Source organism: Echiichthys vipera (genome assembly GCF_963691815.1).
Source record: "Echiichthys vipera genome assembly, chromosome: 4".
Lineage (NCBI taxonomy): Eukaryota > Metazoa > Chordata > Actinopteri > Perciformes > Trachinidae > Echiichthys > Echiichthys vipera.
Window position 1 is genome coordinate 26,310,889 of NC_139829.1, and position 27,824 is coordinate 26,338,712.

Below are 27,824 nucleotides of genomic sequence, written 5' to 3' on the forward strand. Positions count from 1 at the left end.
TGAAAACCTTCAAAAACCAATAAAATCAACATGACAACAGTATCACAAAACTAAGCTATAATCTTTGGCCTGAGTGTACACAAGGCAATGTACGTTATGTGTTGAGGTTGTTGAGGTGATGTGTTCTGAATGTTTAGGAGTGATCTGAGGTATGGGAGGTGGAAATGCAGAGAAAGAGAAATAAGTTAGAGGAAGAGTTGTACGGACAGTGACGCTCAGAGGGGTGTAGATAGACGGAGCGATACAAGATACAGGCCAGAAAGTAAGAGTCTGAAAATGAGTGAAAAAGAAAATTCCTTTTCTGGAAAAACTTCACCAAGACCCCATCTTCTATTCCCTGTGGTGGTCTTTATTATACAGTGGATCCCCTGAATATTAGCTATATTTTTCTGTTTTCATCATCGTCAGTGGCTCTGCTCTATAGTCCAACAATCCTGAGGGTAAGTAAGGTTTGTCCGAATATTTTCAAATGTCTTTACAACATTGGCCATCCCACTACAAATGCCCAGGGTCTCAGGGACTGGACAACCCTCCCCAACCCCCCCACCCCCCACCCATGGGCTGACCATTTAGACTTTTTAGACAGGCTGTCTCCAGCTGCTGCTCAGGCCCTGGCTGTGGACCAATCAGCAGCGGGAAAGCCCCACGGAGCTCCTTCCTTTTGTGTGTGTGTGTATGTGTGGCTCCCACACTGTCACCGTGCCACTAGGGGGCAGAGTTGGACATGGAGTCCACAGAGTTTACACTGGAAGACTGCACGCGGCTGTGGGAAATAGACACCTCTGGGTGCTGCAGAGGAAGAGAGAGAGAGAGAGAGAGAAGAGAGAGAGGGAGAGATATTTGTTTGTTAGTTTGCATGTATTTATCAGTGTTTGTGTGTGTGTTTTTGTGTGTTCACCTACATGCCTCCTGAAGATCCTGTCCAGCAGGCTGCGTCTCGGCGGCTCTGGCGGCTGATTCCAGTCCAGATCTGGAGGTACGGTCCCTTGAGGCCCAAACACATTCAGATCTCTGAAACACTCGGTTTCTATCATCTGAATGAGAGGAGAGGAGAGGAAATGAGAGGAGAGGAAAAATATGGTGAACTTTGTTAAGTGTGGTCTTCCAGCAGTTTTACAAACTGCACAGAGCATTTAAAGATGTCATATTAAGTGCATACACTTACCTCATTCTGCCATGGGATGGAAACACTGCCCGTAGAAAATTTGGAGTAGAAGTCATTGTCAGTTTGGTCCAAATTGACTCCCTTGACTGTGGAGAACTGCTCTATGTCCAAAACATCCTTACAGTACACTGCCCGAGGCTGGAAGAGGACAATGACCACGAAAAAGGCAAGGAAAACCAGATCATTTATAAACATAGAATTGTATTTGCAGTTGGCCATTTAAGGTCTTAGCTAAATTCAGAAAAGATAGAGCTTCAGAGTACGTTTTTGTATGCAGAGAAATTGATTTAAACATGTGTGTACGTTAATATAAATGACTCACATCAGGAACAAAGGGAGGCTCCACTATTCCAGCCTCCAGCCTCTTGAAGTTGATGTTTTTGAAGAACGAGTGGGCCTGGACGCCCGCTGCTCCGTCCGCCAGGCACCCCAGCCTCTGCTTAGGGTCTTTGGTCAGCAGCTTGGTGAGCAAAAGCAGAGATGAATCATTCAATTTATCATCATTCATGGGCTCTCCGTACAAACTTTTTTTTCTGTCAGCGCTCACCATTCTACAGATGGCCTTTGTGTCCTCTGTAAACTTGTCGTTGTACTCCTCCTCTTCCTCCTGCACCCTCCTCTCCACCTCGTCCCGTTTCACTCGTTCTTTGCGGGCGCGGAAGGGCGATCGTCCCGCAGTCATCTCGTAAATGAGACAGCCCAGTCCCCACCAATCAGGACTCATGCCGTACTTTTCATTGTTTATCACCTCTGGAGCTGGAGAGGAAGGGGAACAGGTTGTTATGGTTCAAACGTGGTAATTAATAATGTTAATTTACTCATGGAAATGTTGATCACAGTGTTTCTTACCCATGTAACCCACAGTCCCCACCCTGCCTCTAATGAGTTCTCCCTCAGGCACTTTGATGGCCAGCCCCAGGTCAGAAATACGGATGTGTCCTGCAGCATAACAGTGATGAGCATGATGCATTTCGTTATTCAAAGTTCAGTGGATTCTGAGGCTGTAATTTAGTTTTGAGTTTTGGTGTGCCAAAACAAAAATGCTGTGCAATGCAAGAACTTGTAATCTGAGATGAAACTCACCATTGTCATCTAATAAGATATTCTCCGGTTTCAAATCCCTGCAAATAACACAGCATTTGGGTGAAGAACAAAAGTATCGATTCACACGTGACTCATGAAAGCATTAAAGGTCCCACAATATGCTAATTTTCAAGTTCATTTTGGGTTTCTATCAGAACATGTTTACATGCTTTAATGTTCAAAAACACAATATTTTTCTCATTCTGTCCGTCTGAATAGACCTGTATTCACCCTCTGTCTGAAATGCTCCATTTTAGCGCCTGTCTCTATAAGCTCCTCTCCTAAAAAAAGCCCAGTCTGGTCGGATTGGTCAGCGTTTTTAGGTGCTCCACATATGAGCTCTCGGCATCTCTACACCACCATTGCAGCCGGGGAATGACTGTAATGGTGCTGTAGCGACAGTTGTGACATCACAACCATACAGAAGTCCTGACAGCTTGTTTAAATTTCACTTTTTAAACAATATGGGACCTTTAAACCTCAATAACAGAATTGAGAAAAGAGCGTGTAACATTTATAGTGCTACCTGTAGACAATGGATTCCCTGTGCAAATGCTCCAGTCCACAGCAGATTTGAGCGGCGTAAAACTGGACCCTGTCCTTCTCAAAGCCCGGCGTGCCCATGTTGTAGGTGTGAAACTTCAGGTCTCCACCGTTCATGATGGTCAGCACCAGACACAGAGCGTCTTTGGTCTCGTATGCATACGCTAAGCTCACCTAGCAGAAGAGAGGAACATGTTAAAAGGTAGAAATGTGCTTGGGCACACAGAGAGCATTTATGCTCCTATTTTACGGTTACTCACAACAAATCTACTGTTGACTTTCTCTAAAATTTGCTTCTCGTTGAGAGCCATTGCCTCCCCTTTCCTCTTCTTTATCCTCTTCTTTTCCAGCTTTTTGCAGGCGTACATCTTCCCTGTAGCTCTAACCTGGCACGCGCACACCTGAGGGGAAAAAACAAAATGGTATCTCCCACATCGCTGTCACTCTAAGCATCAACCATCAATATTTATCACTTTCATCATCACCATCATCTCTTACCTCTCCAAATCCCCCTTTCCCCAGCACCCGGTACTGTCTGAACGTGTCTTTAGTGATTGGTTGCCTGACAGAACACAGACACAGCAAAATCCATTAATAGACGCTCATATACTGTAGTATCGATCAGGACAGAGATGTTATCAGCGGAACTCAATACCATCCTGACTCTGTTTCCTGTTCAGAGGGTGGGGCCTCTTCTATGCAATTTCACTTTCCACACACGGATACAATCAAGGCTGCTCTAAAAGCCTGCTGTTTACTTCTAACTGCCTTTGATATGCACTCTGCATAAAATATTTTCCTGTCTAGATTCATCATACTCCTCTGCAGAGTCCCTGAAGTGAAGCGTGAGTCTATCCAAGTCGAGTTTCTTCACCTGTCACTTGTTTTGTTCTTCAAACTAGTATAATGATGTGGGAAATGACCTCTGATAGAGTTGATACATGCGTTTAAATCAGAGGTGTAACGCAATGAAATACACATATTAAACAATTTTGCATGTACTTAGTATAGAGGAAAATCTTGTACTTTCTACTCCACTACATTTATTTGACAGCTAAAGTTGCTGTTTACTGTGATGATTAAGATTTTATATACAAACCATATGAGCACCTTATAAGATATGATACATTGTTATGGATTAAACTACCCAACAATGTGTATAGTAGGTAAGAATCTCCATCTTTACCAAAAACAACATCAAAAGGCTGCTTCCTCATTAACTTTATTGGTAACAATTGTCCAGTAATATGATAATATTATTATATTATAATATATCAACCACAGGGGTGGTTTTTGATTAAGTTACATTTTCAAAGCATTTGATGCAACTGACAGTTAATGGAGTACTTTTACATTGTTATACTGTACTGCTACGTTTACTTAAAATTAAAATCTCATAGATCTCTGTTTTTTATTTCGTCTTGAAATGCGGTAATTTAAGTGTGTTTTTGGATTTCACTTCCCAGATAGAGAACGGAATAAACAATACGACGCTTCGCACGCAATTGAATTGAATTGTCTGTCGCGTTAGCTCTCTTCCTACGCTGTCCGGCAGACCAACCACTACACTAACTGTTCGCAGCTTGTGATTTTTCCCGGGTTTGTCACCACAGACCTCTGATTCATAATACTGTAAATGCGACAGGTTTCATCTGTGGGCCATAGACTCAATCACCATTGCGTTACCTCATTTGACGATAGATAGTGACTTCACAGATATTTACTTACTTTACTGAAAATCTCCAATATTATTAATTTCAGTAAAGGTATCTGAATACTTCTTCCATCACTGGTTAAAATGTCACTGACCTTTAAAGTGCGTAACAGTTTGCAACAATTGTGCTTTTCACAACCATAAAGGGCTGAGATTAAGAACTAACTCTGAGTGACCTTTGTATTTTCCCTTTTTCAGCTTCAAAGCCACCTCCACTATTAAAAAATACACTTCAGGGAAACTTCAGGGCAGAGATGATATACATTAGTGTTAATCATTATTGAAGTCAATTAGGCTCAGTGGCCACTTTATTAGGTACGCTCAATCCAATACAACAGTTCTGCTTTAAAGTCGACTTTTATGACGTCTAGAATGTTTTTTTAAACCGTCATAGAGGTCTTTAGTGGTGGTGTTCTACTGGACTCTATTATATTCAGAGGTGTGTATAATATTCTGCCACACTTCTGAAACACTTCTCTGTATGATGCAGTCCTGTACAACAACAGCATTTTTAACTGTGACCTCGGAAATAAACCTAATTATAATTTATACATTTCCAACAACATCAACAATAGAACATTATAAGCTTTGTAAAGGTAAAATTATGTGAGAGCGGTTGTATTGACCTACATTAATTAAATGGTCCCTGAAAATATATTTATAACCTATATAGTCTTGTTAATTGACTTAACTAAATGACCTATCCACTGTAAACAAGAAATCAGTTCATTTGTGTACCTCTCCAGCATCTTCCACTGCAGGAATCGGTCAAAGTACATGCTGTTCTGGTAGTCTAAGAACGGCGCTCCACTCAGGTAGTCATGGACCGTCCTGCTCCGACACAAAACAGTAAAAAATTGAGAATGTAATGCAAGCTCAGTCAGTTCAGTCAGCAATATTTGTGCTGTTTGTTACATACATAACATGAGGTATAAAAAGAAAAAAGCGCTGACTCACTTGCGGCAGTTGCTGAAGATCTCCCTACATGGACTGAGCTCGAGGTTCTCTCTGCACTGCTCTGCGAAAACCTCTGCTATGTCTACATGCTGAGGTGACTACATCAACACACGTAAACACACACAGTGACATACGCGCACACATACACAAATGCAAATCAGCGAATTATGCACATACCCGCTGCGCAAACATCACATTGTTTTTCCTGTACATTTGAGGCGTACATTGAATTGCTACTCTTAGAAGTACCCTTGCGTTAGGATACATACATTCAGCTGTAACTCAACGTTATTGCTTTTTTCGCACATGATGTGTAATAAAAAAAAAAAAAACAGTTGCAAATGTATCAGATAAAGAAACTTACTTGTTTTGAGAGAAAAGTCTTGATGATCTGGTTCCCTCTGCTTTTTCTTTTCTCATCCGGTGTCACCTCATAGTCTTCCTAAATGACAAAAGAACTTGCATCCTTATATATATAATATAATATCCTGCAACATTTTAAGTATTGTCAGCATTAACAGATGGAATGCAAGCACTGGATTAACTTCATCTTGTTTGTGTCAAGACCAGCATGTAGTGTATTAGATAGTAGTTATTTATTTGTGGGTACCACTTTCTACTATGTCCCCTTTTATAAAGATGTATTAACCATTAGTAATGGTAAATAAATAATTTACTAATGCTTTATAGATCAGTGTAAGATATTAATGACAACAACTTTTGGGTTGCCAGGTTGTGAAATATCTCTCTGTGTTTATCCTCCTTCACCTTTATCTTTTTAGGTCTTTAATTCATCAGAGGTACCCCTTCGATTGACGTCGGGACTTAAGGGAGACACCTGCAGGGCATTAGAAATTAATTTCAAATGAGAAAGGTTGTGACCGAGTCGAGACGAAAATCAAGCCCCGCCCACCAAGGCGGTTTCAGCAAATATGAAAAAAATCAATCATTAATCATTACTGGTTTATAACTGATCTGCAAAGCACTGGTATATCATTAATTCAACATCGATACACCCATTAGTTACAACTTTATAAAGGGTAACTTATTAGACAGTGCTTTTAAATGAGAAAAAAAAATCATTTGTAGTTTAATTTGTATGATGGAGTAACTGCTGGTGGTGGTGAGGACACACACCTCTCACTCTGTATCTGTGTGTGTCGCTGTTACTCTCACATAAACATATGCTGCTCTTGGCTCCGTCTTTCAACATACGAAGCTGTTGACACGTTACACGCTGGACATCTCGCAGAGGCAACAACATGAGAAGCACTCTGACGCATTTCGTAGCCAGCAAGCCCCCCCCTCACCACCACCACCCACCCAACATGGTGCCTGTGCTGCACGGTGGCCCGGCTCTTTCTATCAGTGGCTTTTTCCCAACATGGTCCTGCGTTGCCTGGCAACCACACAGTAAACACGACGGGATTCCTTGAGGTCCTGGAGTGTCACAGTGTGTCACACTAGCGTCACCAGTTTTCCACTACAGAACACACACACTGACACACACACTCACGTATATATTCAGTACATACACACATAAGCCTGGAGCTTAAGGGAAAATAGGCTTTAAAAAGCCACAGCGTCACTGACAGAACAAAGCCAAAAGAAGTCCTGAAATAAATACATACTGCATATACAAATGTTAGAGTTATAGAGAGATAGAGAGAGAGAGAGACAGAGAGAGAGAGAGAGAGAGAGAGAGAGAGAGAGAGAGAGAGACAGAGAGAGAGAGAGAGAGAGAGCGAGAGAGAGACAGAGAGAGAGAGACAGAGAGAGAGAGAGACAGAGAGAGAGCGAGAACACTGTGTTAACTGAGGCATTGTTATCAGAGGCTCCTGAGAAATTACACACACACACACACACACACGCACACACACACACACACACACACACACACACACACACACACACACACACACACACACACACACACACACACACACACACACACACACACACACACACACACACAGTAAATGAGCTGTCCAACTCCCACCCTTTGCTGGTGGGGAGTCAGCCAAAGGGAAAAGGAGACGCCCCTTTAGCCTTTTGGTAGAAGTGGGGATCCAACACACACAACGCACACAGTAATTGTATGCACACACACTTTCTCATGATGTAAGAGGAACCACTGGAACCCCCAAGCACATTCCGCCCTCTGCTGCGCGCACACACACACACACACACACACACACACACACACACACACACACACACACACACACACACACACACACACCTTTAGAATTGGTCGTGTGTATACTTTCTCACACTCCTGCTCAGATTTCCCGTATATCTCACTGATGAAAAAAAATAAGACTTTGTTTTTTTTATAGTTTCTGGAAATGCATGATGACTAGATTACATAATAAAACTGTAAACCTCATAACTGCACAGTAATCACATGTTATTTAATCACTTGAAATACAAGTAGGGCCTGCCTGGTTGTAATCACCCTCAGGTCTGGTTTATTGTCTGTACAGTTGTAAGAGTATGAAGCTCAACACTGAGTGCGGCTTCAGACTCCATCACATGGATTGCGGAATTAGCGTCAGCATGTGTTTGGGATGAGTGCCTGTAAGTGGTTCCCCCCTCGCAGAGGGTGACGGTCATTTTTAGGGCTGGGTGGTTGAAGGGGGCAGAAAAAAAGGTGGGGGTGTTGGGGTGGAAGGGGTGTGGGAAACAATGCTGTCCTTTCTGTCCTGTCACATGGCCACAAAGATATTCTGGACATAAATAAAGAGTTAAATGTGTCATGTGGGAGCAATTCCGTCTAGACGGGAAGAGAAGAGAGTTTGGAGGGGTGGGGCAACAAGCCGGGTGATGGGGGGATCTAGCTGGTTGAACAATCACTACTCAGTTTAATTGTCTCCCTTGGCTGCATGACCCAGCATCAAAGTACTTTCAGGCTATGCTGTAATGAAAGTGAGTGCACTGAAAAAGTGGATGGGGTGTTTTCCAGACCTGCATTCATCCAGGAAAGAATGCTGCTTTCACCTTCTCTTCAGCCCCTCCCTTGTTAGTTACTAGCTGTGTTTCCATATACATGTGTGTTTTGTTGTTTGTTAGCATGGATATCACTGAATTGACTACAAAGTTGAGTTTTGGCCGTCTGGGGATTAGCTGGGGCTAGGAGAGTCTTGTCTGTGTTTGTGTGTGTTTGTGTGCATGTATAAGTCCTGTATTGTGTCTCACTGTATTTCTTTTTGACTTTGTATTATGTATTCCATTATATGGAAAATGACATGATTCATCTCAAGGGGCTATCCTGAATAAATAAATAAATTCTAAATAAGCTTTAATGTTTGTATCAAACAGTATGCTTCACTTTTTCAAGAGAAAAGAAAAGTATTACGAGTATTACCACAGAAATGCAAAACAATCTAATATATGTTTGCTGAGTTTAAACTCTAAACCAAGTAAAGCGCAGGGCAGAGCGTTTGGCTACTCTACACCAAGGATAATCTTGCTTTGCTTGGGGGTCATATTTGCAAAAATGAGAGGAGACCAGGGGCTAGCTAATAAAAAAAACAGTGATAATAGTTATCATCTAAAATTAATAAACATTTAAAAGCTCATTACTCATCTTTCTTAGAAATTCTTTATTAGGTCAGGTGTTTCTAGGGTTTGAGGACCAAGTTCGGACCTCTGTCAGGGTGCCCAGGAAACCATCCTTGGCCCTGATTTGGGTAACAAGCTCTATTTTGACATTTTTTATTCACTCAACGACCTTTTTTACAGAGTTAAAAATCCACAACAACAACAATCCCAGCGTGTATTTAAAGGACAAAGCTTGGTTGTTGACTTACGCCCCATTTTACTGGGGATATTCCGGGGAACATAGGCATGCTCCCTTCCGGGATTTGTTAACTTCTGGTTAAAAGACACCCACTCACATGAAGTGTGTGTGTGTGTGTGTGTGTGTGTGTGTGTGTGTGTGTGTGTGCATGTGTGTGTGTGTGTGTGTGTGTGGTGTGCATGTGTGTGTACCATTGCATCCAGTAGCTGGATGCATCGTTGCAGCTTCGGCCTGGTGTCACAGTAAAGACGGAACAGAAGCCGTCCGATAGGCTGTTTCTCACAGATGCTGACATAGTCCCTCTCTGCAGAAATACAAATGTACACACTTTAAAAAACACAACCTTTTGAAACACCAATAGAAAAACCAAATCTCTTCACATGAGGGTGAGCACACAAGCCCGTACCGATTCCGCTTCCCTGCTCAGTGCACTGGCTTATATGGGGGAAGCGAAGGATCTCCTTCCATTTTTTGCTCCTTCCTTTCCGCTTTCCTCCTCCGCCTGAGAACAGAGACAAACAAGAGGTTTAAATGTTATATTGAAAGAACTCCAAGAAGTTGTCAAAGTTTGTTTTCATCAGTGAGGCGCAAACGAAGGCCACACCACTTAAATGAGTGTGCAGGCTCTCCCCTGAATGAAATCATAGTCTCAGTGTGTATGTATAATTCATAGATTATGTCTCACTTCCTCCGTGAATCTCTCCTTTCTCTGTTGATCATCTCTCTCACTCAGAACCTTTCTGTAAGTGGAACAGTGTGTGTGCATGTGTGTTAGTGTCCACACAGACAGAAAGCCTATTCTGACCGACTCAGTTCCCATCAGAACCGTGGACTTTGCCAGACTGGATTCCACGGCATTGAATAATCACGCATCAGCTTCCTGCAGCAACGTAACACCATCATGAATAAAGGTCACTTAGATCCACATCCTTAGATCTTTAAAAAGGAAACTTACTGTGTGCACTCATCCATTAATGCGATTTATCTGGCCTTAAACTTTGGCTTTTCACATTGGACCTCCTCCACATTTCCCATTTTAACCATGTTAGAATAACTACCCCTTTCCCTCTGTGTGAGAACTTATTTCACTGTTTTCCATGCATTCCAGTTTGCTGTGCCTCACGTCGTGTTAATCTCACTTTCATTTTTTATTTGTAAGACTGCTCTAATGAACTGACAGGGATTTCCCTCAACCACTCTCTGCAGTAGAAATTGGCTGCATGTGGCGGCTGTGAGAGGCAACACTGAGAGCAGGAGAAGCAATGACGGGTAGACATCTTTAAGTAATAACCCAGGAATGCAAGAGGCACTATGTTATGCCGGAGCCTCTGAGTGAAAGCTTTCGCAGTTTTCCCATCAATCCTCCTGCATCGCCACCTCAGCCTTCCCTCCTCTGCTGTTTGAAATACTGTATATGTGTTTATATCAAATACACTTCTTAGAGTTTCCAACCTTACTTAAACCTAAAATCAAGATTTGTATATTTCACTCAACAATGTGATCAAGAGAGTAAAGACTTAAATCGGCAAGTTTTGGTGTGATTATAAAAGAACATAATTTATTCTTCATAGACATCAAACTCAAGGACTTTAAGGACTTTACAGGCCACATTCCCTCAAATTCAAGCACCCAGGAAGACACGGCATAGTTGTTGACAAGGATTAATGTTACTTATGACCATTTTTATAATGAGAACTGGCATGCTAGCGAAAAAACTTGAGGGAGACACACATGCAGACAGCAGAACATAGCCTAGTCACTATCATTGAGCAAACATTTCTTCAGGCAGAAAATACATAAATGAAAGATCCTTCAATGGTCAATGAATGTTATTTTTCAAAATCCTTCAAGGCCTTGATTTCCCCCCCTCAAATCCCACAAACTTTTAAGGATTTCAAGGAACTAGGAGCACCATGTGCACTACTTATTATGATATCACGTCAAACCATTATGGGGAAACTGCAGCTATTTAAAAAAAAGAAAAGATTCATGTGGGAAAAGAAAAATATTTTTTGTGGCCAAAAAAGGAATGAACCATTTCAAATATGATGAATGTCTTTTTATTTGGCATCTTTTGCCACCAAAGGGAAAACAAAACAAACATAATACATACTTTCTCAGTGTTTCACTTACTAAGAATTACTTTCACAGTATTAAATAGCAACTCGATCTGCTTTATAATAAAAAAAATACATGAAAACTTTTGACAATGGCTTGTAGGAGCCCTTATTTACACTTCAGGTTGGGTTTGTTTTTAGATAAAGGACCCTGCCTCACCACAGCTGACACACAGAGTGGTAGCCTTATCACCGCGGTCAAACACAAAGCATGAATGTATTAATAACTCAAGTCAAAATATCCCCTAAGAGAATCATTAACTCCCAGCACCTGCTCCTCATCAACATTACAGTAGACCAAACAAGCTATAAACAGGCACACTTCCTTATTTAAGCACCAGTTAATATGCAGAGTAATGCTCCACAGCAAAAACCTCAATGCACTCTGGTGTGTTGCTGTGTCGTCCAATATGTTAATCTCTTTTAATAAAAACATGACGTCTGCTGAAAAAGAAACAGTACAGTGAGTGGAGAAGGTCATTCCCCACGGGGCCACCATGCCAAAAATGAATGCCACTTTTAGGCATTTGTAGATAAAAGCGTCCCCCAAATGACATGGATTTCCTGTAAAGGGTCAAGGCCATGTCAAAGAATAGTACCAAACATTTACGCTCCGCCCAGGCATTCAATTTGTACACAATGCTGAGACGACCACAAATAATATAATTCCTCTTTTTTCTCCGTGTCCCGCTTTCTCTTCTTCTCCCTGCTCATTTTCTCTCCCTCCTCATCTCCTCCTTCCTCGTCTCTGCTGCCATCAGATTTTCTGTCACCATCACTTCTACATCATCGCTGCCCGACAATGTCTGACCTCATATGTCGCTACAGACCCATCAACCATCATCTCCTTTTTTGGGGGGGTAGATGAGGTCCAAAGTTTACAGCTTTATCGGCATATAAAAAAGTCGCTATAGATCAGTGGCTCCCGTCCTTTTTGACTACACAAACAAAGTGATGTCTACTTTCGGCCTCTTGTCACAGTGATGAAATGAACCCTCGGAGGAGAGCAAATATTTGAGCAAACTCTAAAATAAAAAGTTATTGTTGCAGGATAAAAAATTTTCTGCTTTCTTATCCTTTTACTCATATCATAATTCTCTTGTAACCAGTCAGGGAAGATGGTGTTTGATTAAAGGGCCTAATTGTTTTTTAAATATAGCATATTCATAACGCCGGATAAAGACCTTAAAAGTTGTGTATATATGAACCTTTTCATGTCATTATTCACTGTGTGTAAAAACAGAGAGTTGGGGTGTGGGAAAGTTCAAAGTCCAAACTGCTTTGCAATCTCTATCCATGTCAGCGTGTTTAATTTCTTAACCTGTAACAAACCATTTTATTCCAGGAAGGAGTATGAGGAACAGCAGAGGCCTGTCGGGTGCAAAGACGTGAACATCCGTACGCAAACACACCTAATTGCTCCCTAACATGCAAACATCATGCATAAATTATTCCTCTCCACATCAGAGGCTCATCCATCTGGAGGTAACAAGCAATATCCTGTCTGCCTTCAGTGCCCTTTCACATCTCTGATGACAAATACAACATTTAAAGAGTTCAAATGAGTTTGAATTCTGGGTTTGCATTGTTGGTGGCCCTCAGCTGATGTATAGCTGCTTGCTGAAGGGGAAATATTCTGGTCTGATTTAACAAACTAGGTCTTGGGTGGAATTTTACAAAAAGGATTATAAATAAAAAAGAATGAAAATGAAGCACTGAGGTTTAAGAATCACGGTATTAAGCTACAGGGGGGAAAGAGCTCCACTTACAAATGTTTTATGTACGGACCAGTAACTAGGTTCATGTTCAACCAAACTGGGCTATTAAAAGTATGAATGTGCTCGTAAATGTCATCTATAAACCCCCTCGTACTCGCTCCTCCATGTCTTTCTTTCTCTTTGAAACAGTTTTCAGTCTCTCATGGTCTGTCACTTACACACGAGTAGAAAAATGCACTGCGCAGTGGCTACGCTGCACACAGGAACTTGTCAGTCTAATTTGTTCCATGAGGGCAGTGTGGTCGCCGCCCTTTATTTATGTTTCTGCTTAGCAGCTCTGACATCATGAAGGCATGTCAAGTGAAGCAAAAATAAGGTCAGAGAGGGAACGACATCCGTCTGGCGCGACACCAGGGGGTTACCGGCATCTCAAACATTTGTGTGTGTGTGTGTATACGCACATTGTTTCTACTGTGACCTCTCTCTAGTAATGTCCTCATGCTCAATTTAACCGACAGTTCTGCAGGACCCATCCATCCACACATACAGAAACGTCCCTGCTTAGCTGTGAGGTTATATTCACAAAGTGTTGACATGTTAAAGAATCCAGGGTGCACACAAACACACACACACGCATTCTCCCACATATATCGTTGTGAGGACACTCGTTTACATAATGCATTCCTTAGCCCCTTACCCTAACCTTAACCATCACAACTAAATGCCTAACCCCGACCCTAACCCTGAACCTATCCTAAACCTAAATCCGACCTGAACCTTGGGACCAGCCAAAATGTCCTCACTTTCCCAAAAAAGTCCTCAATGTGTTGGGAAAATTCTATAATTGGTCCTCACAAAGATAGATGTAGAAGTACACACACACATACACACACACACACACACACACACACACGCACTCACACACGCACACACAGTCTCTTAGGTTTTCTAACACCTCTACTTACAACGACACACTGATCTGCTGTGGACACCCAGCCAAAACCACATCCTGAAGCTCACACTGTTCATCTGGCTTATATGTAACAACAACATCTGCAACAGAATGTGATGTGTGAACGCTGGCAGAGAGGAGTGCTGTGAATATGTGCCGTTCTCTACACCTACACTGTGCAAAAAGTGGGATTCTGGTAGATTTCTGTGACTCTTCCTACTCATCTCCTCCCTGCGCCGACCTCAAATGTAATTCTTGTTCACAAACAACTGATCATCTCTTTCTGATCGTCGCTCATTCTCACATCACCTCCTTTGTCTAATCTGTTAAATGTCGGCCTTGCAGAGAGGTACAGTACCAACACAGTCAAGCCAACCAGCACCAGACGATGATACAAGTACTTTTGTTCACTCAAAGTCTCGCTCTTGGAATTTATTTGCCTTAGAGCTGCAGGTAAGTGCGCATGTTCTTGTGTAGGCAAAACATGAGTAGGTAAATACACAACAAGCAGATCATCAAGTGACGAAGAGAAGTTTACATTGGCAGTCTTCGTAAAACATCCTCTTTCTGCTTCACAGGGCTCTGCAGAGTGACTTTAAATGGCATACGGTTTCGACGTTTTGCAAGAAACATCTAGATGACATCGCACAAGATATCCATCTCTTGCAAAATTGAAAATATATCACACCTTTCCAGCTTGTGCTTCTTGTGGGTTGTGCAGCAAATGTTTGCATGTAACTAGCATGAGGAGGGATGTAGAGGTACATAAAGATGGAAAAGAATTAGGCAATGGTATTTATGTTGCATTTTACCAGTGCATTAGATATACCTGTACAAGCTAATGAAGTCCAGCCAACATCACTACAATAAACCATGTTTAGGGTTAATTCTGTTGATTTAACCAATGTTGAGGCCTTATTGATTTGATCTCTTTGCGTGAAAAACCTATTGAAGGGAGGACATTTTAAGGTTAGCCCTGAGGTTTAGTTTAACAGTAGCAAGTGTGTGTTTGTGTGTGTGGTCTGTGTGCCACAGGAAGCTGAGGAAAACGCTGCCCAGACCTGAGCAGAAGGGGAGGACTATAGCAGGAAGAAGCTCTTTGTTGCCCTGTTCCACCATGATGTCATGTCAGTCTCTCTCTGTCCAGCCGCCTTATTACAATCCCGAACTGGCCTTTCTGTCCACGTATTCCTCATTATCGCAATAATAATGGTATGATCCTGGCTGTAACATCTGCTAACGCTATCAAAGCAAACATTTGTGACGTCCACCTTTTTCGTGGCAACACTCAACTATTCTTTTGGCTGCTGCAGGGGTCACATGTTAAACCACTTAATGAGGGGTCATAAACTCAAAATCAGTCATAGACAATAAAAGGGAGATCTTATCAGAAGTCGGTGCTCGCGCACAGCTGTGTCCAAATGCATCAAGTGTACTGCTTTGACAACAAAATCGAACAATGTAGCTCTATTTAGCATGAAGTCAACATGTTCATGTGTTTAAGAGATATTTAGACATACATACAGTGTGTGACATGTTGGTCCCAGGTACGTTTGCTTTAAAAAAAAACCCGACTTCTGTGTCTTTATGTCCTTGTAAATATTGCTGCTAAAAATAGCAAGCGGCTCAAGGGCAGGAGCAATGTGTTAATACAAACTGAGGTGGTCAAACCGGTCCATGACCTCAGAGCTGGTGAGCTGTGACAGTTGTCGCTACAGTTACTGGGTCTGTGAGTGTGTGTGTGCGGGTTCCTACAGTAGGTGAACGGCTATGTGCAGGAATATAATCAGTGTGAAAAACTTGCATGCAAGGGCAGAAATCTCACAAAGGCAGTAGAAGGCAGGGTACATTTCCTGTCTGGGACACAGTGATGTGCCACAAGCTTCCTGTTCTATAAATACATAAAATATGGAATGTGAAGGGGGGAAAAACATTCAATAGACTGAAATTATATAACCCACCAGGCTGTCCGATCAAAGCACAACACACACAGCCCAGGGCGCGCTGGGTAATACATGCTGTTTGCTCATCCATAAAGATCCAGGAGGACAGAGCATAGTCCACATGAAACAAGCCATAATAGGACGCTCCTACGCTCTGACACAGCGTTAGTGTGTTTGTTCACCTCCATAAATGTTTTGATAGGGTGAAACATTATGGCAATGTAATCCTAAATCTTTGTGAGGGCTGATTTTATTTTCCACTCCACAGAGTGAAACTCTGCAGTTACATCACAAGTGAGCAAACATCAAGCAAAGTGCTTCCAATGAAAACAAGAGCTCCAACTTATCAAACTGATGGAACACGTGGTGCACTGTATATGGATAGATATTCTATTGAACACACACACACACACACACGCATGCACGCACGCACACACACACACACACACACACACACACACACACACGGGTGAACACAGAGAAACCCATCCTGGAAATAGGGTTAAAGTGATTACATTGCGCTTCTCAAGCTGTGTCTATCCTCTCCAGTTGATTCTCCATTTTCTTTTTGTCCTCAAACACACACAGGGGTTCTTGCACATCTATCTTTGTGAGGAAACTCATTGACATAATGCATTCCCTAGCCCCCTACCGTAACCTTAACCATCACAACTAACGCCTAAAAAGCCTAACCCCAAATCCTAACCATAAAGGATTTAACACCTTATCCAGACATCTGAAGGCCGTTCCCTTTTATTTCACAATCTTTTCTCTGTATATAATTTATAATCTTAATCTTTTATTTTAGTATTTATTAATTTTAAGTAACTGTAGTAAACTGTTTCCTATGTGAACATGAAATAATAAAAGTGATATATTATACCAACCTGTTTTTAGCTATATTTTACTAAGAGTGTGTGTTAAACTCTTGAGAATTATTTGAATTTTTGGTTGTTTCACATTATGAAATGCATGCAGCACTATAGCACTTTTAAAGGATTTTTTTAACCTTTTATCCTGGGTAGATATATGAATTTTGTAGTGCACAGGCACATAGTTTTAATCAATTATTTAACGTTTTGTTTATTCTATTTATTTCACTTATTTTAAATGTTTAAATTAGATAATAGAAGGCCACCTCATGATGTCTAACCTACGGAGGGAGCAACTGAGCAGGAGGAGGGTACTTCAATAACTAAATCATCTCCAACTGACTGTCTTGTCAAGTGGTCCCCGGGATCTCTTTTTAAATACAAATTGACATTTTAGCTATCATTTTAACCTTTACAAACTGACTTTTCTTTTTAAGGAGGTTTTTAAAGTGTTTTAATGACACAGAAAGTCCCCTTGTGCCTGTGCCACCCGCGGTGCCCAAGGTGGGCTAAAACTAATTCAGACCTGAACCTTAAATCAAGTCTTTACCCCAAAACAGCCCTTTGAAAAAGTGAGGACAGAATTCTAAACACACACACACACACACACACACACACACACACTCGATGTTTGTTCCACTTCTTGCTCCTATGTTGACATTCCATGTTCTTTTGTCCCTGTTATGGCAACATCCCTCGAGGAAAAAAAAAAAAAAGGTACTTGAGTGTGTGTTGTGGCCTTAATTGAGCTGAACTGCGGAGAGTTAACTGCTGTTTCAGCTTTCACCACATTTATCTGGATTTCTGGGGCAATTTTGTTTGTCTTCTTTCGTTATCGTGTCGGAAACTCAAGGAAGAGCAGCTGTGTGGCCAGCATTCATTCAGTTTTTTTTTTTTTTTTTACAAATTTAGATGTCATAAACTCCACTATTTTTCTCCCAGAAGGCACGTTTAAAGAATACCCTGGCCTTAGGTTCCCATAAATAACCCGCAGTGGCCCATGTGGGACTATAGTCGCTATTTCCTCCTCCTAAAGACATAAACAATGTGAAAATATCCCTTTGTTTTTATTTAACTCACATTTTATTTTATAAGCTTAAATTAAATGACCACGTATAATTTCAAGCCCTATAACACTTGACCATGTTGACTGTGCGTAGTTGAGTTTCCATGGATATGCTGAAAAAGTCTTCTAGCATTTAGCTCCTTATACAGCAGGAGACACAAGGGAGGAAGCTTCATAAGATACAGTATTGATTATTCCACGATGAATGCACATCAAATATTCATTGGATGTTCCATTAAAGAGATGAGGCAGCAATGCAGAGCACAGGAAGCACATCTCAGGTCGTATCGAGACACGATAAAATGCTGCATAAGTAATCACCTGTATGTCTGACATGGGGAAAAAAAGATATCATCAGTTTGGCTGCTCAGTGCATTCCTGGAGTACTTTAGTGACGACATTCACATTTTTTTTCTGCGTCCACTTTCCCTCAGCCCACCTTGTCTACTTCTACTTTCAATAATTATCTCCTATACTTCCCAGAATTCCACTCGACAACCCCCGGAGAACAGGCGTGGACTTGTTGCATCCAGCTGAGTTATGTATACTGTATGTGTGGGTAGAGGCAGCAATAACAATAGCGATAGTAAGAGCCAGAGAGCTGAGTTTTTCCACTCAAGAAAAAATGAGTCACACTCCTACTGAAAACACAGCAAGCCTTGTGGCGTGCTATCGATGGAGGAATGGGTATCTCTGCTTGCTGTAATGTCTGTAAAACGATAATTTCAAGTGAGGGTGGAAACACGGGCAACATGCTGAAACATATTTCTATGCAACATGGGCTTAAATTCCAGGAATGCCATGTATCTGGCACTCCACGCCACTGCTTTCATCCAAGCAGCACGTCCGTTACCGAGAGTAAATATCCTGTTATAATAACATTAGCGCCACACAGGCAGACTGAGCAGATTTTTTCTTTGGACTAAGAAAACAAATATCAATACAAAATCATCTCATTTCATCTACACTGTGTTCAGATTTCAAGATAATAAAAGAGTTGCGTTGGCCGACTTTTTTCCCCACACATCCGTATCAACATCTTATCAATTTCCCTCCATATTAGTAATGAAGTAACCTAATATCTTTCACTAAGATGGCAATGTTTATATAGCCTGCATGAAGCAACATGGTGAGAACAAACCGGGTAAAGATGAGAGAACAGTGTAGTTTTACCACATCCACGGTAGCAGTATTACGTAGCAGAGACTAGGTGCAGTCAAGTTCTCTTAGCACTGTGGGTGACTTTTCCACACTCTTTATGAATTCTGCCTCACATCTTTCCTTGACCTCATGACGTTTTCCATCGAGTGCAAGGAAAAGTGGTTATAGAACATCATTTCTAAATCTGCTTGAAGAATCTACAGTCATGTTGGCGACTCTGTGAGGCTTTGAATAAATGATGATGTCAGCTGACGCTCGCAATTACAATGCTATCATACTGCAGTTCAGTAGGAATAACGCTCACCATCTTAGTTTAGTGTGAGCATGCTAACATTTGCTAATTCTTCTTAAATACAGCTGAGGTCTTACCCTGGTTAAGGTAATAATCAGATAATGGAAGATCCCCTCGTATACATGAGTGGGGGTTGAATGGGAAAACGACAGAGTAACTTGACCTCCGGTACAGTAGGTGGCAATCTGCAATCATGCAGCTGGTCTGTATACAGCTTTATTTTCCGGTTCACCTTTGTCAAAATCACAAATGGGGGGAAAATGGCCGACTTTTGGACAGAATAATGACAGAAACGGGTCTTCTTGGTAGTGATGTTACTTGCCGTGGCGAAGTCCTCCCTCGGTTTAAAGGTAACGCTCTATTATTGTTATTTGTTTCACGTTGTTTTTGGCGCTGTTGCTTCCTGGTTTATCCTATTTCCGGGTCAAAAGCCACTGCTGCTGAGTGGGGCGCATGCGCAGGCGAGAAATGCGATGATAACTACCCGAGAATGCTGTTTCCATGCATGAATAATCAGGGAACTGAAGGAAATCTCTAGGTCTGTAAACCGGGGTATGAAAACTCAGATTTTTACCCCGGATATGGTGTTTTGATGGTATTTGAGAAACCGGATTAGCCCATAACCAGAATATAATCGGGTTCTTAAACTGCATGTAAACGCACTGCATTACTGTGGCAGGTATTTGGTCATAAACCAAAGTGTCTGGACAGAATAAAATGTTGAGCAGATTCTGGGGCTGGATGAAAATTCAAGGAATCACCAAAAATATTAGTGAAATTATTATTAGCTACTTGTTCATCCTGTGGGAAACACAAATGGATGCCACTAGCATGGTTAAAAAATGTTATGTTGGGGCCATTGACTGCCAGTAAACACTGTGGAGTCAAATGTCAAGTGCTCCTTAAACATGCATGCCGGGGAAGTTTTGAAAAATAAAAACCTTCGCTTTAATAATCAAAGTGAATGTAAGAGTGGGCCACGGACAGCCCTGCGGTTATTTTCAACAGACTTTCTTCACAGGGTTTCTTTTCCCATGCCTTGCTTCTTTCCCGTCAGAAGAACCCAGTGAGTAAACGGCAGAGTGGTTTCCCCCTCGTGTATTTTACTCTCCCCTCCATTAAGGCTCTCTACCCAATAAAAGTCGACGGCATTATGTCATGGCTCCGTCCTTTCGGAGGGGTGCTGAGGGAGGAGCACTCCAGGCAAGTGGGATAGAAAGCTTGTGCGTGAGAGTCTACTGTATATTATTCATACTGGCGTTACCATTAGCTGACAGGTGGAGGATCAGACGGGACAACAAAGACGCATCAGTCGTGGCTGCAGATTCAAACAGGTTACTCATCTCTTTTTACTAGAATTTTGTCAGTATAACAACAGCAGCTTCCCCAGCTTGCTGAGACTTGCTGTGGCATCACATGATGAAGCAACGCCCCCCCCCCCCCCACTCCCACCCCCATCCCCCTGCATCAGGAGCTTGAAGACACTGTTGATGTTCAAAGCCCACACAAATCGCTGTTACGGACAAATACCTCATGCCTGTTATCTCGTGTTATCTTGTGTCATGCAAAGCTTCTTGTCGTCACTGATCAGATGGTGTGTGATGTTTGTACTGATCAAAACATCCCTGAGACTGCAATGAGGCCACCAGGGCTCTTTGCAGTCTGAGTCTGGGACTCTTCTCCCATGTGTACGTTTGTAATCTACAAGGTATTACCAAATTTTGATTTTGACAGCCAATAGGCCCATTAAATGAATACTATTTGAGACATGTAATCATATTAGAGCTGCAAATAATCATTATTTTCATTATCCATTAGTCTGCTGATTATTTTCTCGAATTAACTCAACATCAACCGCCAAAAAACAAAAAAACAAACCCCCCCCCCCTCATCCCAGTTCCCAGGTGACATCGTCAAACGTCTTTACAATGATATAAAACAAAGAATTTAGCAAATTCCCACATTAGAGAATCTGCAACCAACACATTTCAGGCAGTTTTTGCTTGAAGAATTACGGCAACGGTTAAACAACTATCCAAATTGTTGCCAAATTACAGTGTAATTCTCATCTTAAGCATACAGATACAGAATGTCAAGCATGGTCCTTGAGATGCTGGTGGGGGAGTTGCGCCAGTTTCGTTCCACAACTGGAGCCAGGCTAGCAGGCAACAGAACCGGGTTTAGCAGTCTTAACGGACATCATGTTACAGGTAAGGAGATGAAAGAGGCCACAAAAGGAGGCAGAAACGAAAAGGAGAGAGTGACGGAGCAAGAGGCAGTTTTTAGCGAGAGCAGCGCAAAATTAAAGGCTGAGGGTTTTCTTTCCGACTAGTAAGTAATATTAGCTAGCTTGCTATGTCTTGTGTTGTTGCACTTACTTGATGTCTGGCTGTGTTAGCAAAGTTGACGACTTGGTAGTTTTTCATCATGAGTAATGTCATCATAATAAACGTGTGTACAGCTGTCTATATTATGACAGTGGTGTTTAAGTGAATTGCATTCTGTAACTGTAGGGGCGCCAAATTGCAAAAATATCAGTGTGACGCAGTGTTGCCTTATAGATATTCCTCTATAGGCCAAAACAAACAAATGCATGGCTGTAGAGGATCACTGTCTTGAGAATGTTCCAAAATACTTCTTTCAATAAGCCTGGTTTGCAAAGTGGTGACATGGAAATCTTCTGTTTGAGAGATGATGCGACCCATGTTCCCATCGTCATTATCATCATGTCTTTAGTTACCTGGAAATAAACTCAAGTAATCGTTCACTACTCAGGTCATTGTACCGTGGAGACATGTTACTGTACTGAATTTGTCACCACATTGTGACAGAATTGATTTTTTACTTTCGCAACCATAACCTCCAAAAACACGACAGTCCAAATGCAAAAGCCAGCAGGCATCGGAGTGGAATTCAGTCTAGTAGCCCAAACTAAATACCCCGGCTCTGCTACAGCAATTGAAGAAAGTCATCTGGATGCAGCAATGCAGTTTTTCCCCCTTTCTCTCATTCACTTCGACAGCCGATGACGTTTGCTCGCCTGGCTTGGAATCTGCGAGCGCTGCCAGCAAGAGTTGTGAATGGGGAGGCACACACACACACACGCACACACACACACACAAACACGCCCAGGGTCTACTGCGCTGATGTTGCTCTCGTCAGAGCAGCTGGATTCAGGTTACATTTAAACAAAGGAATTCACCCCCTCACCCCTCAATTGCTAACACACACACAAATCTACAGTATACCCTGTTATTAAACCGACTCACTCTGTCACTGTGTGTCAGATTTAGTTAAAAACCCAGATCCAAACAGATCTCACTGAAACAAGCGTCAATGAATAACTTCTTTTCGATTTGCGTTGACCCCCGATCTCCTCAACTGACAAAGATCACACAGACAGAACACAGAGCTTTTAAGAGCAGCAATTCCTGCTGCTCTCACATGGTTAACTGTAGCCGTCAAATGATACTCCGATGACCCCGCAGCAGATTGTTGAGAGTTTTATTCCATTGCATCGGCTACTCATCATCCATAAAGTATCTTCCACAGAGACAGGAGAGCAGCTCCACAGGAAGATGGAGCTCGGATGGCAGTGGCCCACTCAGTTTGTTATGTAACGATCAATTTGATTAAATAGCTTATGGGCTTCATCTAACGGATAGCGTATAATGCCATTTGGCTTTATGTAAGAGAGTGGTCACTTAACGAGATGGTTCAATATGATCAGAGCTGCTTCTTTTTTCTCTCTATGGAAATCCATGACTTATATTTTCCACTCCATGATTAACATGGAAAAGCATATTGATAGCAAATCCTCTTAGAGTAAAGGTTTAAGTTTAGTCCCAGCTGGTTTAAATCTCTTATCTCTAGGTTCTCTTGGTGGTAACCCCGGACCAGGACTGACAGGCCTGTCTGACACAGAAGAGCCAAAACGTGATGAAAGGTGGCATAGGGCCTGTTTTGCAGCTCCTGGCCTGGGGACATCAATCACTTTTTATTTATACGCTTCGCTGCCACTCACATTGTTTTAGTGATTTGGGGAGGTGTGAGGACGCTGGTTGCAGTGGAAACTGGGCCTTCCTGTTCCAAGGGACCGTTTGGACCACAGACATAGGGGGAAAGTACAAAGGACATTGAACTGTTTGCCGTGGTCATTTGACTGGTTCAAGAGGAAATGGTGATTGTTTGTTGTTATGGTGACAGCATACGTCAGTGGGGCCGTAAAGTGTGTCACACTCACTAGTTTCAGAACTTTTTTAAAATTCAGCAATCAATTCCTCTCTAGCGGCAAGACAATGGACGTAGTGCACTAAAGACGCCTCTCTGTGCTTCGTTCTACTCCAATGCTTGTTCGTCACAAAAACCTCACCTCAGTGAATCAGCGACTTGCTGCAAATCTGTTTACGCGGTGAAGTTTATATGGAAGTTAGCACACTACAACGGTCAAACTGTGTACTGTTCCACAGCGTACATAAACTGTACTCCCTGCTGTACCTTCCTGTGAAGTGATGAAGCCTTGTTCAGTCCTTCCCTTTACAGTTCACAGTTCCCTTTGAATTGAGCGTTGTCTTCTCCATACGGTTTAGAATCTTACTTAACATGGATGAATACCCTGTGCAGTCCCAGTCCAATTCACAATGAACTACTAGGTGATCAGAACGCACCCTTCTTTGAAATGGCAACGGTGCACATAAAAATGGCAACTTCTCTGACATTGCCTGATTTGAATGGGAACAGCCATTCTCCTCTGATTCTACCTCAAGACAGAACGTATGCCTCTGGTTTTATCGAGTGATGATCAAGTATAGTTCACGGCTAAAGTCTAGTTCTTTTGACCAGTGTTTTTACTTGGCTGTGGCCCGGTTTAGTGAGGTTGGCTTTGGCACAGCATGATTGCACATTTATGAGCACGAACATAGAAGGCAGTCCTGACGTCAATTTATATGCGACTGCTCCCCGCAACGGTTATTTAAAAAAATGTTGGGGTGGTGTGATGCAGAGGTGGAATGTTTACTGCAGATTTGGTCAAATGAAAATATTCAAAAGCAGTTGGACAAACGCTCAATAACTCTGAGGTCTATGGAACCACTTTTCAAAAACAAAGCGACGCATTGCCATGACGTCAATCAATACGTGTGTCGTATTATGACATAATGACGAATAAGCAGGAAGCAATCGTACCTTTGTCCGGATCTTTGGAAGCAGTGTAAGTGCAGACTGGGCCTGGTCAGCGGAGAAGAATCGCACTTAAGCACGGCATGGATCAACCGGGCCAAGTGTGATTGCACCCTAAATGGTAACCCTAGAATTGCGAAAAGTCTTTGCCTCGAGAATTTTGCAAATCTTCGGGTATCATCTCGACAAGACCCATGCCTCTCGATTCAGTTCTGGCTTGAGACGCACTCACATAAACGGGAACAAACGCACTTTATTGGCTCCAGTCACATCCTCTCACTGTTGCTGGTATGTGACCTAAAGTGAGCCTCTGTGTATGCTGTCCTCTGCCATACATATGAGAGACAAGCAGGAGAATTACCACCAGCACACAGGGATCTCTTTGGCGCTGGGCCCTGTAAAATAAAACCTCTAATGATTCACACATTTAAAGGACGCTCACAACAACCTGTGACATGTTTCAATGTGTGCAGTGCAACAAAATTTGAACTCAGCTGTTGATTTACTCCCACACGGCTGCGTTTGTAGGGCCATTGATCAAGCTGGGGGAGAAAGTTGTGCTTCAGCTATTAACTCAAAGAACCGTCTCATCCCTTAATGTGAAATTCTAAAAGGCCATTTCTGTCCCACACAAAGTCAGGGCAGGATGAGCACCAATGGAGCAGCTGGGACAAGAGAGATCTGTCATGGGTCATTAACTGCTCTTATTAATTCATGAAGCTTAATTCTCCCGGCCCAGTCGTGCTCTGCCCCCATAAAACAAAACGTCCAGATTGACCCGCAGGCGAACGCATCCTTCCGTAAGGGTTTTGACAGCATGTCAGCTTCCTGTTTCACTCTATTACGCCGTTAATTCCCATGAAACTCCCTCTCCGCTCTCTCCCCAGACAAGCCCCCTTTTTCCTCTCAAGTCTGCCATCATGTGAGATAAATGAAAGGAGCTGCCAGGGACGCACAGATTTCTCCTGCATCACCCCGCAACTCCACAGAGACTGTTGCCACATGAAACCACGTGCTGCCTGCAACCAAACTTGTGTGTGCACTTGTAAGAGTGTGTGCCAGAAAAAAAAAACTGAGCTCATTGTATTTATTTAGAATTTAGAGTAATTCTCGTAAAAGGTTGCATACTTTATTCTGAAAAGGCATTACACAGCCAGAGTTCAAAAGAAGTAGGATGCTGAAGACTTCCATTGCTTCAGACTGCATGTTGTCTATCTATAGGGCTTACTCTTGCCCTCAGCTAGACCCTGGCTCCCCAAAAAATATTTATTATAACACTATTAATAACACGTTATACCTTCATATTCCAGACTATAATGTCAGACTATATCTGGCCTGCTCAGACACTGAACCACGCAAGACACCAGAGTACCTTTGTAGGCCCCATACATGAGATTTCAACATCAGTCACATCATCAGATCATCGTTCAAAAAGCCAGTGTATTGTCTCCGTAGAAAGAGATAATTCCCTGCTTCAGTGTATGCCTCAGCATGTACAATGTTGCGAAAGGGCACATTCATTTGCACAGACTGCGAAAGCGGATGTGGAAGACATATACGCCCCCCACCTCCCCCCCTTACACAGCCTATGTGGTAAAAACGCATTTGATTTGTCAAAAGAACTGAGGATGAAATGATCCATGAGATTGATTCCGCAGCAGAATCATTTTCAGTGAGATGAGTTCACGTGAAGTGTTTGATCTGTTGCAGCTGTAGGATTTTACCTGCTGTTCTGAGCCGTACAGTCCGCAGTCAGGCTACCTACTGCCGTCATCATTACGATTATTCCCACCTTTTCTGCATATTGAGCGCAAAATGTAACACACAGGCCTACTTACTAGTTGCACTCGGCTCCTTTATGTGTCAACTTACCCTCTCTCGCTTTTAGCAGTACAGTGTTGGCTACTATGTTCTCCAGCTCCATCAAAAAGAAAAAAATCCTAAATGCAGAGGTTTTCGGTTCACGCGCGTCTGCAGCGGAAAAACAACGTCCTTCAACTTGTACGCTGTGTATAATTTGATTCACTCCTCGTCGGTATCCGAGAAAATTTCACTTATATCAAAGTCGTAATGGATAAAACAGGATGTCATAGATTGGCTTGCAATGTAAGCTGGGCATGGTTCTTGTTGTGGGCTGGAAGTGCGGCGCTGCATTTCTACTCCAATCCCCCCAAAACCATGCCATGCGTAATTTGGCTGCGGGATCCCTCCAAAGCAGAGGGTATTCAGGCTGGAGGCACCGATGGAAGCGAACCGGGTCCTTTCCAGCGGATTCTTTCCAGCGGTACACCAGGACACTACCAGCTTTACATTACAACAGCAGGGGCTGGTTGAGCGCACCAGCGAGGACATCAGCGCCCCCCTCCCCTGTTGGTGCGTAGTCAAAATGGGCTGGGCCTCTCTGTCACAGCTGCGTCAAGGGAGGACAGAAACAACTCAACCGGTAGGGAAGCTAATCTGTCACCAAAATAAAAGCATATAAGCCTACCTGTATTTCTTCTGACCTTGCCCGGTGGTGTGTTAGAAACAGAAATTAAATCATGAAGAAAAAAACACACACACACACACACACACACACACAAACACACACACACACACACACACACACACACACACACACACACACACACACACACACACACACACACACACACACACACACACACACACACACACACACACACACACACACACACACACACACACACACACACACACACACACACACACACACACACACACACACACACACACACACACACACACACTCACACACACACACACACACACACACACACACACACGCGTAATATTAACTACAATTCAATTTTCAGTGTCCTCTCACTGAAGCGGTTAAAATCGTCCGCATCAGTAAAGCAGTGATGGTCCACGGGTGTTTCCACTAGTGACCTGATAAGACCCCCTCTCAGTGTTGACATGTACAGTCCACTCAACAATCTCCCAGCAATCACTCAACCTGAGCAGAGGTCTAATCAGACACATGATCGGGAGCCTGTGGGGGAGTTCTTTGTCTCATATTATATGTGGAATTTCCTTTTGGATCAATAAAGTTCTATTTTATCTCATCTCATTATATAACTGGACAAAAAAGTCAAACCCTTGTTATAGATACATACATACATGCCTGTTCTCCTCTTGCTCTTAGTTTAAACTTCATGTTGTCTCTATTGCAATGACACAAATGAGAGTAGAATTAGCAAATTACTTTAGTAATGAATATAAAGTGGGAAAAAAGGTAAA

The 27,824-nt window shown here is 42.4% G+C and overlaps 1 protein-coding gene across 1 annotated transcript; it reads right to left on the reverse strand.

Annotated features, from left to right (window-relative positions):
• Nucleotides 1–564: 564 nt before the first annotated feature.
• Nucleotides 565–26,853, reverse strand: grk5l (G protein-coupled receptor kinase 5 like). The gene is made up of 16 exons (XM_083912369.1): nt 26,436–26,853; nt 9,671–9,766; nt 9,456–9,568; nt 5,827–5,904; nt 5,463–5,560; nt 5,244–5,336; nt 3,290–3,353; nt 3,052–3,192; nt 2,775–2,965; nt 2,249–2,286; nt 2,015–2,104; nt 1,713–1,921; nt 1,488–1,625; nt 1,166–1,303; nt 903–1,034; nt 565–789 (listed from the first exon to the last, which is right to left on the reverse strand). The coding sequence occupies exons 1-16, from the start codon at nt 26,485–26,487 to the stop codon at nt 706–708; spliced, it is 1,755 nt and encodes a 584-aa protein (XP_083768495.1). The 5' UTR covers nt 26,488–26,853; the 3' UTR covers nt 565–705.
• Between the last annotated feature and the right edge of the window lie 971 nt (nt 26,854–27,824).